This window comes from Manacus vitellinus, unplaced genomic scaffold, assembly GCF_001715985.3.
Source record: "Manacus vitellinus isolate BGI_N305 unplaced genomic scaffold, ASM171598v3 scaffold_5_pilon, whole genome shotgun sequence".
NCBI classification, from domain to species: Eukaryota; Metazoa; Chordata; class Aves; order Passeriformes; family Pipridae; genus Manacus; species Manacus vitellinus.
The window spans coordinates 1,287,346-1,306,044 of record NW_021940682.1 but is presented as its reverse complement, the minus strand read 5'-3'; the positions used below and the strand labels follow the sequence as shown (position 1 = coordinate 1,306,044).

The window sequence follows — 18,699 nt, the reverse complement described above, 5'->3', positions numbered from 1 at the left end:
TATTCCTTTACACATGTGGTTTGGCATATTATTCAGTAAGTTGTTTTTTTGTAGGGTTTTTTTTTTAAGAATCCTTGATTGGTGGGGGGAGTGTAAAGAGGGGTGGAAGATGCAATTAGATCTGGGTGTTTGTTCCTTTCTCTTTTCCCGCACATGCACATGCACACACATACACACACACAAAGTGACAAAGTGGTTAATGTCTTTGCAGGTTGGTGTTGACATCGGGTATCTTATTGCCACAGTCCAAATAGAGTACTAATTACTGCGAATGATGTCACCGTAGGCAGAGGAATAATCCCATCATTTAATTAGTTGAATGATTTAAACAAAGATTTGCATAGATGCACTAATCAGTTGCCATGAATTACAGAGCAGCAGTTGCCAGCGAGGGGTAACAGATCATACAGTTGGAGGGAAAAAAAATCTCATCTCCTTGAACATAATTAATTTAATTGTCCTCATTAGCTGTACCATTTGTTTTGATTTTATTTCTCCCTTTCCCCACACATAACTTCTCCCTCCCTCTTTTCTTCTCCTTCTCCGAGTGCATTGGTGGAGAGAGGCACACACACACTCACACTGCTGTATTTCCAGAGTGGTTGTGGCAGAGGTAGTCTATAAACAGAGGGAAGTGAGGCTCTTGTGAGCATATGGGTGCGTGCAGGAGAGGAGCAGGTTTCTGTCAAGTTTGGCTTTTCTCTATGTGCAGATCAAATCAGCAGAAAGGTGCTCTGTTAGCCTGCTGCCTCTGATTGTGCTTTTCGGGTTCTTGCTCAGGTTGGTTGTGGCTGAGTTTTGTTGCTACTTAGAGGAAGAGGGGGCAAGAGATTCAGGAATTGTTCATTGCACAGTATGCTTGTTCCAGGAACCTTTATATGTATCTATGTATTAAAAAAAAAAAAAAAAAAAGGGGGGGGGGAGAAGCTTACTTGGTGGAGGGGGAGAACCTGTCCTAAACATATGCATTTCTGAGGTTGCTTTGATTTTTATTAGAGCTGCTGGATTATATGAGGGAGGGGTGTAGATGGCAGAGCACTTCAATGCTTTTAAATCTTTCTTGGGTCTTGAAAGACTTCTATAATGTGAGTGTCATTCAAATTTAGGGTATATTGTAAGCTGACATCTTTCAAAGCTTTGTGAAAATCTAGTGTGGTGCTTCTAATAGCAGACAACAGATATTCACTTTGAAGTCTGAAAACTGTATTCACAAATTCTTAATCTGGTCTTTCTCCAACTGCAGATGGCTCTTAGAGGGAGATGCTTTGGATTTTTTTAACTTTATTTACAGTAGGCTAGGCTCAACATCTTTATTATAAAACACAAAGAAACAATCATCTGTGAGAGTGAATGAATATCAAAGTATGCTCTACCTCTTGTGTGTTTGCATGTCTGTCTGTCTCGTGGTCAAGGGTGTTCAACACCTATAACACCCCCGCGTCTATTATTTTTTCCCCCCTCCAGCACTAGGTAGAGAGAATAAGGATCTGTCTTCAGCTCCTGGGACGAGGATGCTGTAGGGGGGAGACTGCTTGGCTTCCTTCAGCACTCAGCGTCAATAGTGCAGTGAGGGGGGTGACATGTGGCAAGCGGGGCCCGGGGGGTGGCCGGGCTGGGGACCGCGCCGAGGAGCGGGAAACTTTCACGCCGGAGTTTCCACAGCTTTCTGAGCAGCTCAGATCTAGCACGGAGAGAGGCAAAGTTTTCACCTTCAGGGATTTTTCTCATTACTCATTAATAGAGAGATATGCATCTTGCTTTTTTTTTTTTTTTTTTTTTTTTTTTTTTTTTTTTTTTTTTGCGTGGGGCAATTATGGTTTTGTTTAAGCAAGAAGTATTTTGGGAGGAGTGATGGCGGGGGGGGCGGGGGGCAGCGACGTTCCCCTGTTTCCTCGGGTCTGCTTCTGGAGCACTCTGTGGGAAGGTGATCCTGAGCCGCTTCAGTAGAGGTCACTTGTGTGTTCGTGTGTGTGTGTCCCTGGTGTTTGTGTCTAGCATATGCATGTGGTTTTGCTGACTGCACTTGCAGGCTTGTAAATTTTCACCATGGGAAATTACCAACAAAGCCCAATCTGTCTCCTGGCTGCTTTGCACTTTCCGAGGGCGGCTGTACTTGAGCGAGCTGCAGAACGAGAGAGAAAGCGAGAGGAGAGAGAGAGGGAGAGAGAGAAGAAAGGGGAGTTGGGAGGGGGGAGGGGGAGAGGCAGGGTGGGTGGGTGGGTGGAGGGGGAGAGAGGTAAATAGCCTTAAATCGGAAGGGAGCTGCTTCTCTGTGGTCTTCCACAAGAGCTGTCTGGGCTCTGCTGGCTCAGTAATAACTGAGTGACCTTTTCTTTTGCTGTATTATGTCTGGCTGGTAAGGGATTGCATTTTGCAGCTGATAAAGCCCTGACTTCATTCAACTCGGCTCCTCACACGCTGCTTTAGGTAAGTTGTCTTCAGCCAGGACGGAGACAGACAGCCTTGGACTGCAAGATACTAAAAGGAGGACACCTGTAGCTCGGATGCGGTCAACACAATTACTTGGCGGATCCTTGAGGACCTCATTATTTTAAACTTAAAGAATAGCGATCTCCCTCCCCATCTCTCCCACCCCCTCTTTATTTTTTTCCCCAAACAATGCTTCTTTTTGACCTTTTCCAAGGAGAAGAGCTACAAAGCAGCCACTGTGCTTATTGAACTGCCTCCCCTGTATCGCTTAATTGAGAAGGTAAGTGAGGCAACTGTGTACATAAGCTTTGGGTCATTTGTGTATGTGTGTCTGCATCACTCTCTCTCTCTCCCTCTCTCTCTGAGTCATAAGCCGGGGCTGCAATACACACACACACATCTCTGCACTGCAACTTTCACTCAAGCTGCAGCTCTGCTGAGACTGTTTTGTTTAAATCATGTGAGGCTTCATTATTTTTATGATGAGACATGAAATACATGCAAGCGGAGGATGCTGAGCGAAACCCATCCGACTGTATGTCTCGAGGAATAGCAGTCAAAGTTAACAATGAATTGCAGCCCCACCACCACCCCCCTCCCCGTTATTATTGTTATTATTATTCTTGCTTCTTCCAGAGCTTCTCGAAACGTGCTCTCAATTATCAAGGGAGTCGGTTAATTTCCCACTCCCCGGCTTTAATCCACAAGCCTCCCCGTACAGCAGTTTAATTTGCAACTGGTTCGGTGCAGGGTTAACCCTTTGGGCAGAGAGGAGGCAGGAGCGGGGCGGGGAGCCCCGGGGGGCGCGGAGCGGGCCGGGGGCGGTGGGCGGGTGGGACGCGCTCCGGCCGCGGGGTCCGTGCTCACGCATCCTCCGCTCCCGGACCGGCGGGGGGAAGGGCAGGCAGGGCTGGCGTTATGAAGCAGCGTTCTGTCTGCGGAGCATTCCTCTTTTTTTTTCCCCTCTTTCCCCCCCCCTCCCCGCTCTCCCTTCGCACCGAGCGCGATACGGTATGCGAACGCCGCATGTGACAGTTTAATCAAACCCATTTGTTACAACAAAGCTAAGAGACCGCTGGGATTATAGGCTTACGGGCAGAGTTAGGGGAGCATGTGGCTTTGTCGCTCGCCATCGCCGTGGGGCCGGCGGCTCCGGGTGTGGCCGTCCCGTCCGTCCCCCCCCCGCCCTATTCCCATTCCCATCCCCATCCCGCCGCCCCCGCCCCCGCTGCGGCGCGCCGCGCTCCCGCTCACTTGACCCGAGCCGAGGAAGCACTTGCTACTTTTGCCGGGATTTGGTGCTTCAATGAGAAGGAGCTCTCCAGGCGCCCGTAAATCAACTCATGCAGAAAAAGGAGAAAAGTTTTGGTAAGGCGGCGGTCCCCGGCGCTGGCGCGCAGCGAGCGCAGCGGGTGCGCTCCCGGGGGGAGGCGGGGGGTCCTCCTTCCCTTTCCATCCTCAATGCGCTGCCGTAGCGAGCGGCTGTGTCGGTGTGTGCTCTGAAGAGACGCAAAATACCTCTTCCTAGGACAGCTCCGTAGGACCGCTCTTTAAACCAATTCGTTTTGCTCGGTGCAACAAACATCGGGACGTGCTTTCCCCGACACCTCCCTCTCCCCATCCTTGTGATGCTCGGGAAGGAATTGGCATAAAAGGCTTGAGCGTCTAACTCCAAAAAGGGATTCTTTGTTGTGGAGTATATGTTTCTTATTTATTTTTTTTTTATTTTGCATGTGAGCTGCATCAAAATTGAACTCAGTCTTGCAAATCTCTTGTTGGCCTTTGCCAAGCACTAGCACTTTGCTGCCATGGTAACTGTAATTAAACTGATAAGAGTGGAAAAATGTCAGTATCTCTGAGCCTTGCAGCTGCATTGGAGAAAAAGAGAATCAAATTGGTTCCCAGCACCACTGCTCTAAAAAAAGGAGGAGGGGGGGGGGTTGGCTGGGGGAGAGAGATGGGGGGACACGCCAGGGGTAGGAACATAGCTAAGCAGCTCCGGTCCCTGAGATCTGGGTACATCTATTTGCCGTGTTGTCCCTTAGGGGGCTACAGCCTGCAGGGATGCTCTGGGCCAGTGAACAGAGAGAAACAAGCTTTTAGGCCCAATCTAGCTTTCAAAAAGAGAAGGGGAAAGAAGAAGAGAAATCTTTTGTTTGGTGTCTCTTGGCAATCGACTAGCCATGTTGGCCAAATTCTTTTAATCTGTATCACTGCTCCCAGCTGTGGGACTGCATTCCCATTTTTATTTTTTGCCTAACCTCTTCCCCTTTCTTTTCTTTTTTTTTCCATCTCCCCCTTCCCAATCCATGTCCTTTATTTAAAAAAGAAAGAAAAAAAAATCAAAAAATAAAGCAAAAAGCAGATTCTTCTGTAGAAGAAGGGGCAGGAGGGGAAGTTTAGTTATATATCATGGAAAATTAACTGAAAAGTATACAGAAGAGACTATATTCAAAGTACTAAAATCCTTACTTTTATTTTTTTTAAAAAACCCCGAGTGTTATGGAGTTGCGGTTACTTTGTTGTGTTAACTACAGAAGCTGAGACTGTGCGGATGAATGGCACAGAACAAGAGAGCATAATGGAGGCAATCAACCGTTAGGCTGGTTCACAATGCAATCCAGGCAATTAAAAGCTCACCAGAGTTTAAATGAAATGGTTCCACTTATTTCTGTGCACCACACTGCACAGGCTATTATTTATGTCTCTTTTTTTAATTATGATTTCCCTTAAACTGTCAAATAACTCAGAATAGCAGGGTCTCGGAGGCAATAAGAATTTTCCACAGAACAATTTACATGCCAATCTGAAACTAGTTACGACTCCTGATGTGCTACATGCGAGTTCTGAAATGTTTCTTAGCTTCTGAAACCTTTACTTTTTTTCTTTTAAGTCTCTGTGTGTATTGTCCTAAATTATTGGCGCTCTGAATGCTTGTAGAATGAAGCTACAAAGTGGGAAAGCATCAGAAAAGTATTCTTTTTATCTTCACTAGCCCTCTAACTCTCTCCTTGACTGCATGTTTTCTGTCAGTTTGCTGTCTTCTAAAGACTGATGCAGCAATACTAAATTTGCTGCAAACTGATTTTATTATTTTTCTAAATAGAGGCAAGTTTTCCCTTTCTTGCTGTATGTACAGTCTTTGGTAGAACTGCATGCATGCCTCCAAGAAAGGGGGGAAGAGTGATCTTTAAAAGTTTGTAAGTGATCCAGTGCATAATGATATCTGACTCTTCCTCCCCAAACCCGTCTGTACCGCAAACCAGAAACTGAGTTCTGTGTGTCTTGTGCCACACTCGGCACCATCAGGGACTAATCCTGCTTACAGATGCTTCTAAATCACTGACAAAATACGGTTCATTATGTCAAATCTTCACTGCCTTTCATTTCTGAGAAGGGTGATGATTTGAGTGAAACGGATTTTTGTTCCTCTGCCTTTCTTCAGGAGCCTATCCTTTCCTCTTTATTATGAAATCATACTTACAAATCAATTGACAGTGTTTCAACACACTGTAATAACAATAAACAGGGATGGGAGTCCATTGCATCGAACTTATTTGGAGAGATGGAAAGAAATCCTGAAAACCTGCAAGTCAGGTTGTTAAGTTCTCCCTTCAAAAATCCTAAAGGTGCTGGATGGGGATGAAGAAGTCTTATTCCTGACACAGCTCTGCAGTTTATGTGCAGTATCTTGGGGACTGGAGGTAGAGGAAGAGAGGAGACGGAGAGAAGGGTAGAGGAAGCCCTTGAAAGCATACTGGGGTGAAATAAAAAGGGTTTGTTTGACAGTGACAGACTAGGCATTGAAATTTCTCTGTTCTGAGAACAGATCTGCTCTGTGATGCAGAGCATTGGTAGGACTCTGCAGAACTGAAGGGAAAGCTGGGTTTGATTTTCTTTTTTTTTGTTTCTTTTTTTTTTTTTTTTACAACCTGGGTGTAGTATGATGTCTTGAAAGTGCTCCATAAGCTCTGCTTTCCTGAGGGAGGGGGAGAGGAGGGCAAACAGGCAGCAGTACTGTGTACTGCTACCTGATATTTCAGCAGGGAGCAGTTTCAGTGTTTTTTTGGGTGCTGTCAGCCTCTGAAAGGGTCCTTCCTGTGTCCTAAGAAATAAATGAGTACTTAAATGGCAACCTGTGAAAAGCTGGCTGACAGAAAGCTGCAGGTATTCTTATTGCCAAATTAAGAGAGAGCTAAAAATACACGAGTGCATATCTGAAAAGTGCAACTGCATTGGAGATCTTATGGGAATGTTAAAGGGAAGAGAGATGGTCTGTGAGGTGATCTGTTTATACAGTACAGAAAAAAATGTAATAAAATGTTCTGTTATCAAAATTAAGTGATTTAAACAGGGCATGTGAAGAAAAGGACTTTTGCAAATTTGGAGATATGTCAAGCACTTCATGACTTCATTTTGTTTGGAACCTTTCTACACTTCAAAAAAAGAGTAACTTTTTTTTATGGTGAAGCAGTAGTTCGGGGATTTATTTTTTTTTAACTTTCATTAAAATAGAAGCAGCTTCATTGCAAGTAAAGTGCAAAAAGATCAGATCTATCAGAGGAGAAAAGCATTCCTTCCCTTCAAAAGCTGCTGCAGATTGAATCCCTAATCTGAAGATGTTACCAGTGGGATGTCAGCACCACCTTCTCTCTCTGCCTCAGGAAAACAGACATGCAGGATTGCAAACATTACTTCCATGGGGTGTCTGCCCCTTTCCACTTGTCTCTACAAGACAGATTTGGGCTGACCAATGTGAATGACAAGGCTCTGTCTACTTTCCTCATGTAGCAAATATCTCAAAAGCTGTGCAAGGGTATATGCAAGCTGCAGTTTTCTTTGTAATACAATAACCTCATGTTTGCAGCGTATACCTTGGGAATTATCAGGCTTGATTACTGCAGTCTGCTCAGATATTCACTTGTTTGGCTGTGTTTCTGTGGCATCTTGTTCCCTTCAGACAGTGCAGGACAGATCAACCTGGATCAGAGACTGTCAGCCTCCACTCTCTAACCCGCTTCCTTATCAGGCAACAAAATTTTTACATTAAGATTTTTTCTTTAAAGCCTTTAACTGTGTTAACTCCTAGTTTATTCTGGTTTCCCTCGAGCTAAAGATTAAAGTCCTAGAACAGCCCTTCATGCTTCTGAACTTTTTTACAGAGTTCCAAGAAGTTTATAGAAATTGTGGCTGATTTTATGCCTTTGTCCTTTACATGGCCAAAGAGAGGGACTGGGGATAAGCCTGTTGTTGTGGCTATACATTACTGTGATAAGCAACACTGCAGATTAAGGCTTTTTGACCAGGTGATGATATTAGAGTTTCAGCAGGATTTCTCTTTACAGTCTACTATAGGTTTCCTACCCAAAATCTCTGATGTTTTCATTGCTTTTAGTCATTTGCAGTCATGTTATTTTGTTGCTTTATGTATGTACCCTGGATTAAGGGGAGTCAGCTGTCAGCTGAAAATACAGTAAAGGCTCAGCCTTTGTTTCATGGTGCTTTCTCAAGAGGAGATGTGTGAATTCGTTCCCAGATTTGCCACAGACTCTCAGTGGAGTCCTGTGCAGGTCGCTGGATCTCATCCTCCCCCTTGCAACTGAAAAAACAGATTTTGGGAGTCTGTGAGTGGTGTAGGAGCTGTGACAGCAGCGTCAGCTGGGGAGTAGTGGGAAGGCAGCAATGACCATTTTTATGCTTCTGGATAGAAAAATACAGACCTTACACTTTTGTCACGAGCTTTAGATGTCATGCAGCAGCACTGCCACGGTACTTTGGGTTCCCATTCACAGAACTGTCTGACACAACCCAACGGCGAATCCAACAGATCTGTGTGTCGCTCCAAGATGTGTAATAGATGGCACTGCAAAGAGGGGAGCGAGGCTGCTGTGCTTGCAGGTTGCAATAAGAATCACTGGTTTTAATTCAGTGATCAGCTTTGCAGGTGGAACTTAGGAGTTCAGCTTGGGAACGCTGGAAAGTCACTTAACGGGCTCTAGAGTGGCTGCGGTCCACATGGATTCCCTGTGTTCTGTGCATGCCCGTGTGGAGATCCCTGGGATGCCTCAGCTGGCACAGCATTTAGCCTCTTGTCTTTGAAGCGTTAATATCCACAAAGGCACACTCTACCATTGCCACGAAGGTTGCGCTGGCTTTTGTGGGTTTTTTTCCTGGGAGAGCTTTTAAAAAAAGCAAGCAAACGAAACAAAACCCAAACCCCAAGTTGTTCCTGTTCTAGCTCCCTGAGCCTGCCTGTCTGTAGTGGTGTGTTACAGCACCAGTCAAGGTCTGCTGACAGGAGCTGGGACTGTAAACCTTTCTTAACAGTAGGTAGTAGAGCATTCTTGATGAGGAGCTCTTGAATTTGCTTTTCTTTGTTATGAGACTTTATTTGACTTTTCCCAGTCTCTGCATGATAACGGGGTTCCATACTCTGAATGATGGAGTAGGATTTGCTTGTTGGCAACAGCATTTGTTCCCCAGTCTTGACAAATTCTGACTGTAATATTCAGATACATGCTACTGAACAGTATCTTTTTTAAGTTACGTCTCTGGCTTTAAAACAGTGAGATAACCTAATACTCAAACAGCTTGTCGGTTCTTCCCTTCTCTCAGGTGCCTGTTTTATGTCCAATAAAATATCCACAGGGCTATGATTTTGCTTATTCTAAGAAGTAACTTTCAGAGAATTGCTCTGAGTGCAATGGGATGGGAGTTCATGCAACTAACCGGGAAAGACCAGTCTGTAAGCACTTTGGGGCAGTGACCTCTCCCCATTTGCTGTAAAACTGAGGGCAATTGATTTTTGAATAGATCCCTAGAAGCTGGCTGTGTTGCTCTGAGTAACACAGCTCAACTAACTGTGTTTCACTTTTACCAGTTCTGTCTATTGAACAATGTTTCGGGTGTTTGAATTTTTTTTTTAAATGCTCTCTGCTATTACATCAAAAGATGTATATATACTTAATGGACACTACTGTACCCCCTGTCCCAAACCAGCTGTTGGCTAAAATTGGGATTGGAAAGTGGAATAGTGGGTTTTTTTGCTTGGGAATTTTTGGGTTTTTTTTATTTGCTTGGTTTTGCTGGTTTTTTAATTATTATTATTTTTAATTTTTTTTTCTTGACGAACTAGAAACTCTCCGACTTCATGCAGGTTATTTAAAATCAGATTTTTCAGAAGGTCTTTACACTGCAAGTTGTAAATACAATGCTGCTACTGAAGTGTCTGGAAATCTCATCACTTCGTTAATGTTTCTAATAAGACTTGAAATCTTAAAAAAATAAAACGTCCCCCCACCAGCATCAAAATTTCTATGCCAAACCTCCCCGAAACTCTGTCCCTGTGCCTCTAAAAGCTTCAGTCTTTTCTTCTTTAGAATCTGGAGTGTTTTTATATTTATAAAGATAGTGAAAATAAGTCCAAATATGTGGATTTAGCTGTGTTTGCTATCATAGATGTGCTGTTTATTTGAATTTTGTGTTGTTACATATTGGATACTTGGGCTGAAAGTGGATGACTTTTCAACTGAACTTTTTTAATATTTCATTTTAATTTTTTTAATCTTATTTCTTTTCAGCAAAGAGACCAGGTAAATGAGGTGTTAAAGAGAAGCTGTGGAACTTAGAGTAATGGAAGTTTCTACTCTCAAATTTATCTTAGCATTTTTTCCAGCTTACTGTGGACTGTCTATGTTATTTTATCCTATCTACGCCGTTACCTTTTAAATGAAGGGGGCGTAGGGGGAGCAGCGAGATGGAGGAAGAAAAGGGCAAGAGTTTTTCTTCTTCAGAGAATATCTGTTTTCACCCTTGTCTTATTGTGTTTCAGGTATACAAATGCTCTCAGTCCAGCCAGACACCAAGCCGAAAGGTTGTGCTGGCTGCAACCGTAAGATTAAAGACCGATATCTTCTAAAGGCCCTGGACAAATATTGGCATGAGGACTGCCTGAAATGTGCCTGCTGTGACTGTCGCCTGGGGGAGGTGGGCTCTACCTTGTACACCAAAGCCAACCTTATCCTTTGCCGCAGAGACTATCTGAGGTAGGTCACGTCCTTCTTCCGTTCACCGGCAAACTTGGAAAATCTGTTCAGTCCTTCCTACGTAGCTGGTGTTGCATAAGCGGCGCTCGAGGGCTGCAAGGCTGGAGTATGTGTGGAGGATGAGGAAACAAATACTGAAACACGGAGACAAAATTAAAATCTGAATCAGAAAGCACGTGCAGCTAGGTTGTGCCAGAGGCTGCCAGGTTTCCGATGCCAATACTGGTGTCCTGTGCTCTCGTGCAGAAGAGAGTAAATCCCTCCATGATTCCCACAGCACTGTGCTCCTGGGGAGACAGTGGTCTCCTCCTCCTCCTCCTGGCAGCACGGTGGTGGCCAGGTATATCAACCTGAAACCACATGCGTGGTTTTCATCCACCTTCAGTGCAGGGTTTGAACTCTGTCAGTGAGGAGTGTTTCACCTGTCTTCGCTTCGTTTGCAAAGGGGTTTCATTTGTGGCTCTCAAGCTTTTTTGAACGTTGCCCTTCAGCTGTTAGCAGCTGGACCAAGATGACCAGCTATCTTCCCTGTGCTTAAAAATCATGTGTATAGTAAGCTCCAATCACTCTGCTCATTTAACTTAACTTCATGTCCTGGGTGGGATGCTGGCTGACCTGTTGCCACTTGTTAGAGGCAGCAAATTGTCACCTGATTTTCTGTCGCCTTGTTTGCTTGTGGACCCACATCCTCAAAAGTATCTGAGGAATAACTCAGAGCAAAGTACTGATGATCAGCACCAGGTTAGTTTATCTGCAGGGCACATGTCAATAAATAGGGCTACTTTGCAGGAGCCAAGTTTAATCAGCAAGTTTAGTCTCCCTGGGCTCTTAACAGTAAATAGAGAGAAAAGGCTCCTCTGGGGTGATTCTGAGCACCTATTTCCCATAGTAGTACCTTTCCTCCATTCCCTGTAGAGGGGGACTAATGAGACTAGCTGCTCCAGGCTAAGGTGAACTTCTGGGAATATTTCCCCTGCCCCTTTAGAGAAACCTTTTCCTTTTAAAGGGACGTTGAAGTCAGTAATACATTGGGGAAAAATTAAAATTCTTTTTGAACGTGTTAACTTACAAGTTCAGCTTAAATACAGGTACCAAATAGAAGGTTCCCACACACTGATCAGTTCCCAAATTCTACAGCATGGGTAGGTTGGAACAGGAATCAAGACTAAAGCATTAACTATTGGTACTCTGGCTGTCCACGGTAACGATCTCTTTTTGTCTAGAGTGGAACAAAAACCTTCACAAACGTACTGTGCATTTGTTGAGCTGGGGCTGCAAGGGCAGATCATCTTCTTCAGACATGGGCTTAGATTGCTTAGTGGTAAAAGTACTCTGCTACCTCTTAAAGCTCTGAATCGAACCCACAACAGAGTGCAGCGAATTTAGTGTAGAGTCTGCATCTTAAGGCCATTGTGTTAAAGCTGCCAAAGTAGTAGGTAATAAAACCCCACTTTTAAAAACTGTTGGGAACAGAAGGGAATTGTTATATGTGAACCTGGGTCCCTTGTGATCTTAAAGTGAATGTGTAAGAGAAGGGTTGGAACAGCTTTCTGGGGCAGGGGCGAAGTAGCATCCCAATTTTTAAAACTCATTTTAAGAATCCTTATACAACAAACGCCTGCAGGAGCGAGAAAACTCTGCTCTGGCTGTTTGATCTGAGTTCCAAATTTACTGGAGACTTTGAACTTACTGAATCTCCCAAGTGCTAGTGCAGCTGATCTAATGTTTTAAAATCAAATGTTTACAATCAAAACCAAAATTATCTAGTAGTAGAGATATGAGCAAAGCATTTCCCCAACACAGATGCACGTATACACACTGTTGGTCTCTGGTCTTCGAACGTTTTACAGGAGTAAATATTTTGCTAATAGATTGTTAAAATTCATGCTAAGCAATTCAGAGAAAGGAGACTGTATTTTTTTATCTGTCATGACCACATTCAAGATTGGTGTTTCAGTCATTTCTTCATAAACAACACCTTTCATTTTGTACCAGTGAAACCAGGATACATAAGAAATTCTGTAGTCGGTTTTAAGATGTTTCTGGTTTTTGTCTCTTGATCTTAACGAAGCTCTTTTGTCACAAACTTTTTTTTTTTAGTAATACTTTTGAGTGCATAGATTTAAACTAGGTATTTACACTAAACTTCAAACTGATGCACTTAAGGTAATTGCAGATAGTCATTTGCCTCATTGCATCTTATCTACTTAGTTATGCAGTGAACCTATAAAAATGATCTTTTTAATGCTAATGTAGAAACTAGTTAAATTTTCTCTAGCTTTGTAGTCAAATAAGCTTTCATATTTAGCAACACACTTGATATAAATTTAAGGAACAAATTGCATTGTACTAATGATCAGATTAGGGTTTGATTATGGTTTCATACTATCCTCTTAGTCTTTTGGTTTTTTTTCTTTTTAACCATAAAGGGAGTCTTTGCTACGTATAAAACAGTTCTGGTTTCCTATTAATTTATGTGGTGCCCTCTAGAGGATATGGGGCTTGAACAATACTATAAAGAGTAAAATTGCTTATTAACTTGTCTCTCAGTGTTCATTATGCCTTTCAATAAGAGAGCCATTCTACAGATGCTACAAGCAATAATGTAGCCAGTTTGGGTGCTTTAACATTCATGTTTAAATTCATAAACTGTGCGATTGCGTCTTTGCCTGCCTTGCAAAAATACTTCCAGTATCTTTCATTTAGAGATGCCTGCCAAAAAAACTAAACCCTCCCTCAGCCCTGATGCACGCACTTGTGCTGCAGTTGAGCCCTGAGGTACCCACTTTGAGCTTCTTATAAATACTCCGTATCTTCAGAACTTCAAAACTCGCTTTGCTTTAGCTCTCTCCTTTGGTAAAATTAGTTAATTATACTATATTAAAATCTTTTTCTCTGGATTGGGAGGGATTGAGGGGATGGAAGGAATCTTTAATGAGGTAACGAGCTTGGAAGATGCTTTGGGTGTGAGTGAGAGGCTTTACCCTGTAATCTGATTCATGTGAAGCACTCCAGTGGTTTCAGTGGTGGTGTAGGACACCAAGGGTATTAGGGTGGCTGCAGCAGAAATGAACTCCATTTTGTTAACGAGGATGAGAACTGACTTGAGTAAAGAAAGGGCTCAATGTTAGAAGTAACACACTCGGTGAAAATGATATGCAGAGTATAATTCCCCTGCAGGCTTCTGTCTTCTGCTTATACACTCTTGGGTTAGAAAGTGAAGACTTAATTTAAGGAACTTAGGTTTACGCCAATATTTCAAGTCCATTTACAGTAAGTGAAATATGCAAGAACTTTTTTTTTCCCCCTTTTTCCCTCCAGAGCTGTATGGTGACATCTTAATGTATCAGCCTATCCTGCTCAGTCCTCTCTTCTGACTGGCAGCGTGTCCATTTACAAGCACAATATTCCCTTTGAAATCTGTCATTACTGCCATTAATGACCAGTCATTATGTTAACAGCCCTTGGGCTGTTAACATGTCAAACTGGTTGTTAACTGGAATGTTATTACTTATTTAAACCGCAGGTATGAGTTGTGTGAAATGTGCTTTGGTTGCGCATTCTGGGGCTGCTCCTGCTCAAAACAATAGGGAAACAGTGGAGCCTTTGCCTTTGGGGTGCCAAGGGATTTGCTCTCTGTTCCATCTGCTCGTTTGATTTCTGCATATTTGTGGAGGTCCTCCTACCCCTGGGCAGCCTCCTAATTTCAGGTGCGACCGCGTGCAAATCCTGTCTCTCAGCCTCGCCCGCACATGGGCGGCCGTGGATGTCTCCAGATGCACGGCAGTGCCTGCTGCACGTTCCAGATTAATATCTGGCCCCTGGAAGTGTAAAATGAAAGCCCGACAATTACACGTAACTCGGTTGTATTAAATAATGAGCTTCCTCGGATGCAGCAAAAATATGAAAGTACAGCTGTGCTAAGCTAGTTGCAATGTAGGTCAATCACCCTTTTCACTTAGGTTTTTAACTACGCAAACCCCGCTGAGCGACCAATGACTACAAAGTGCTGTTTCATTCCTATTTAATTTTGGCAGCATTTTACTGAAGAGCAGGCATTCATGCAGCTAAATTATCTTCGCCGTTTCTGGTTTTAACTCCAGCTCCATGACACTAAACGTTGGAGTGCATATCTCTTAGTAAACACAAAGAATATGGCTTCTGATTTTTTTATTTTTTTTTCCAAATCCCTCTCTCAACATGGAAATTGAATTAGAACTTTTATTACTTTTTGCATAATTTCCCTAGCCAGGCACGCAAGATCATAGGCAAAGGATAAACAAAACTAATATATTGGGGTGGAATTTTTGCCCTTAAACACATCTAGACCCCATGAGGATGGGGAAGATGATGACACAAAAGGTTACCCCTCTCCCCCCCCCAGCCTTGGTATTGATTTTGTTTGTAAATATACTGCAGACTTTAAAAGTACAGTTGAACAGCTATAAAAATGAGGACATCAGTGAAGGGACAGATCATGTTGGTTGTTGTGGATTGTTTTTTTCCCTCTTCCCTACTCACTGATGGGAATGCTTGAAAAACCTTAGAAAAACCAAGTTTTTAAAACTGGATATTGAATGAGATTTTGTGAATGATGAGACATGACTCCAAAAAGTAAAGCATTCGACCATAAGCGTTATAAAGATGCCGCCTCCGTAAAATATTTAGCTTTTGAAAGGCTAGACTGAAAAGAGTAGAGTTTAGGACACAACTTTTTCCTGTACAACTGCTTGCTCTCTAGAGGCAATTATTATTCAAAAAAATTATTGTGTAAGAGTACTTGGAGAGACTTAAAATGTCTTGAGGCCTGGCGCCGATTAGCAGATCCCATTCCTCTCTCGTATCACGGGAAGTGTTGTAAACACCTAAGATATCAGATTTCTTACATGTACATATAAATACTCTGTATGGATATTTTCATAGGTAGTGGGTTACATAGTGTTTTCAAAATGCCACCTCAGTATGCTTCTTCCCCAATTTGATTAAATAAGGGTAGACCCTTAAAGATTTAAGCACTCAAAAGTTTTCAGGAATACTGAGGTATTTATGGAAGTGAGGCTTGAGAGCTTCACTTTCTTCTCTAAAGCTTTTTAGAACTGAACCCTTATTAATACACTAATATCCTTGTTGCAGTGCCTTGAAGTATTCAAGGGGCATCTAGTTTGCAGGAATATGCCCCACAAATATTTTAAAACATATATATAAAAAAAAGTAGGCACAGCAATTTATTTGTTCTAATTTTGCTGTGTGCGATGAACGTTCTTCTAAATTTACATAAATTGTATCACTCAGTATGTCTTGGGGGGCAGGAAAAAAAAGGCAAGAATGCTTTCTTCCACTAATTGCCAAAGGTTTTGAAAACCTCCAAACACCGTAACAGCTGTTGAAAGGATGAGGAGAGTGATGCACAGTTAATCCACCCAACTTGCAAAGAGTAATGCTTTTGATTTAGTTACACTCTGGCTAGTTTGGCTTGTTCTTATTTTAGTTTATCTGTGATAGCTTTTAATAAGAAACATTCAATTAAGCTGTTAAAATTGGTGTTTAAGTCATGTTGAAATGCTGTGAAATGTGTGTACTCAAGTTTGACGCTCTTCAGTGGTTCCATGTGTTTCCCTGTATCTGCTGGTATTTTTCTTCAGAGCTGCCAAATTTTTAATAATTGTGTTATTCTTAGTGGCTTAAAATACACAGTTTAATTTCCAAGAATGTGAATCTTCCCTCTTATAAGGCGTCTTGAAAACCAGACGTTTCTCGTGTGTTGTCAAAATACCTCATTAATCCCCTGGAAACGTTCAAAGAATTTCAGGAGACTTTTCAGATGAAAGTACAGTGCCTCTTAAAGCCTGTCCTACAGCTCTTCATTACAGTACTACAGTGTGGTGTATTTTGATGGAAAATTATTTTACTACAAAGGTTTTACCAACACATAGCAGCTCAATGAAGCTTAATAAAAGCAGTGGTTTTGGGGAACCTAAGTAATTCTGCAGTGCCAGAGGATGGGATAACATTCTTGGTGAAAGAACACAGTTCTATAGGTCTGCTTAGTATTTTCTGTAATCTCTTTTAAAAGAAATGCAACTTTGTTGTTTCCTTCATTGCTAATTTTTTTTCTCAGAAGTGATTTTGTGACTAGTGCTTTTATGAAATATGTTTAAAATAATACCCATATTAAAGTTATTTACTTCAGGAATAAATATTATCAACTACATTTTGACATGTGATTTGATATCCAAGGTTTAATTGGATACTGCCTGCATTTTTGACCAGAAGCATACGTGAAACAAAGCACCTATGTATAATGTAGTAGAAGAATAACTGGTACTAATTGCCTAGCACAGAGGTGCTTTTAAAAGTTCTGATTTCTGCTACATATTTGGTTTGGGTTTTTCTGTTTGTTTGTGGTTTTTTAAAGTTTAATTTTTTTGAAATTCAGTTAATTTTGCGGAATATTTTACCCAAAACTGAAAAATAACTCCGAAGTCTTTACTATGTAATTAAAAGCAAAGGTCTGTTACTGAATTTGTTACTTGATATTTGCTTCAAGTCTTCCAGAAAGCATATAGCATTCCTTTTTAATGTGAATGTTTGAATAACATTTAACAATCAAAATGGATAACACTGTTACACGTTTTTTCAGCCCTCCTGCCTTCAGAAATTGTTTTCTCTTTTGATTTCTCACTGAATTTCAACTTACTGAGGGTGGATTTTGAAATCAAAATACACAGTATGGAATACTCAAATGTTTTCTAAAATGAAATTGGTCTTAACAATCACCATCCTTAAGAATCCATATTTTGGGAATACCTTATGAAATACATTGGTTTTTTGATGGATAACTTCCCAGTGGATTTCTTAGTATGGTAATGGATGACCTTTTAAATAAACCTAAGTAATAGTTAAATGCCTTTTTTTTTTTCTGGTCAAAATATGCTTGAACTTTCTAAGTTTTTTGGACACAAATATCTAGAGCAACGAGTCTACTGTCTCAAAAAGTTTTACTTGTTTTACACCTCCTTCCCTGTAATGTAATTCTGGTACTGTTATTTTACACCTTCCTGAGGCTGCTTCTTGCCTATCCTGAATCAATGGGCCTTTCAACACTTGAGACTCATTGTATCTGATTGGTACATTTAAAAATGGCTTTGGATATCAGTAGATTCATAATTTAAAAGAGTAAAAAGGCTGTTTAAGTCATCTCTAGAAATGTGCAGCTTTTTTAGCTGTATGTGTGAATCTATCAAATTATCGTTTTATATATAAATCACTCAAACAGCAGAAGCAGTAGTTCAACCCAATTTGTTCTTTAGCAAGCCACGTATCAAAATGAAACAATATACAGCTTAGATACCTCACAGGCTCTCCATGCTATGTCCTCTCTGCATATCTGCTTGGTGTGGCACTTACACGTATCTTTAGGCAGAAATCATGGTGGAATTCTGCATACCATCCTATCTGGGTACTTGCAAGACGATTGCGGTCCCCTAAAATCAGTTAAGACTGGCTTTAAATGAATCCTAACAACTGAGCATCTTGACAACCCCGTGGCAATCGGCAGGGTTAGTTGCAACCTTAATTTAAGCAAGTGCTAAAATACTGTGATGGAGTGCCAGCACAGCCAATTCACAATCCAGTCCCTCTCCCCACTTGACATCAGAACTGCAGCTACCAGCAACTGGAGAGCGTTTAGCACCTATTTTTCCCAACTATTAACTGCAAAATATTTTCCTTTGGGATTAGAGTGAACCCTGTTTATCTGTTTTGTAACAAAACGCAGCGCAGGGCAACTTTTCACAAGCAGAAAATGACTGCTTTTTATGAAGAGTAGAGCACGTTCAGCTCTGGAATGATGTTCCTTGGGAAATCCTCCTGCAGGTTTTGACTGAAGTGGCATTCTGCAGTAGTGGAATTTAAGCTTTCATCTTTTCTTTTGCAAAAATATCTTCTGTTGGCACATAGCAGACAAAAGGAATACTTGCTCAACACACAAAGATAAAATTATTTTGGAGGTGCAGGGAAGAGCAGAGAACATCAGGGATTTTGTTGTATCTTTTCTACATTTGGGGTGGTGAGAATAAGCCAAATTATACATTTGGACATACTGTAAGCAATGGTATATTGGACTAATTAAGAAGACATTGTACTACATCAGGTAGTAAATGTCCCCTTAAAGTGTTCAAAATGCTTGAGAATATAACTTGATTTTTGTTTAAGACAAGCTTCC

The 18,699-nt window shown here is 41.8% G+C and overlaps 1 protein-coding gene across 9 annotated transcripts in view; it reads left to right on the top strand.

Moving 5' to 3' along the window:
• LMO3 (LIM domain only 3) overlaps positions 1-18,699 on the top strand; it is a 142,758-nt gene that overhangs the window by 82,698 nt on the left and 41,361 nt on the right. For 2 of the 9 annotated variants that reach the window (XM_018080879.1, XM_018080878.1), the window contains exon 2: positions 10,262-10,475. In XM_018080879.1, coding sequence (XP_017936368.1) covers positions 10,270-10,475 — 206 coding nt within the window. In that variant the 5' untranslated portion in view covers positions 10,262-10,269. Of the gene's footprint in view, positions 1-755; positions 781-1,864; positions 1,950-2,231; positions 2,711-3,686; positions 3,799-10,261; positions 10,476-18,699 lie in introns of those variants that run through there. The other 7 variants (XM_018080875.1, XM_018080876.1, XM_008934774.2 and 4 more) reach the window with 7 other exon arrangements.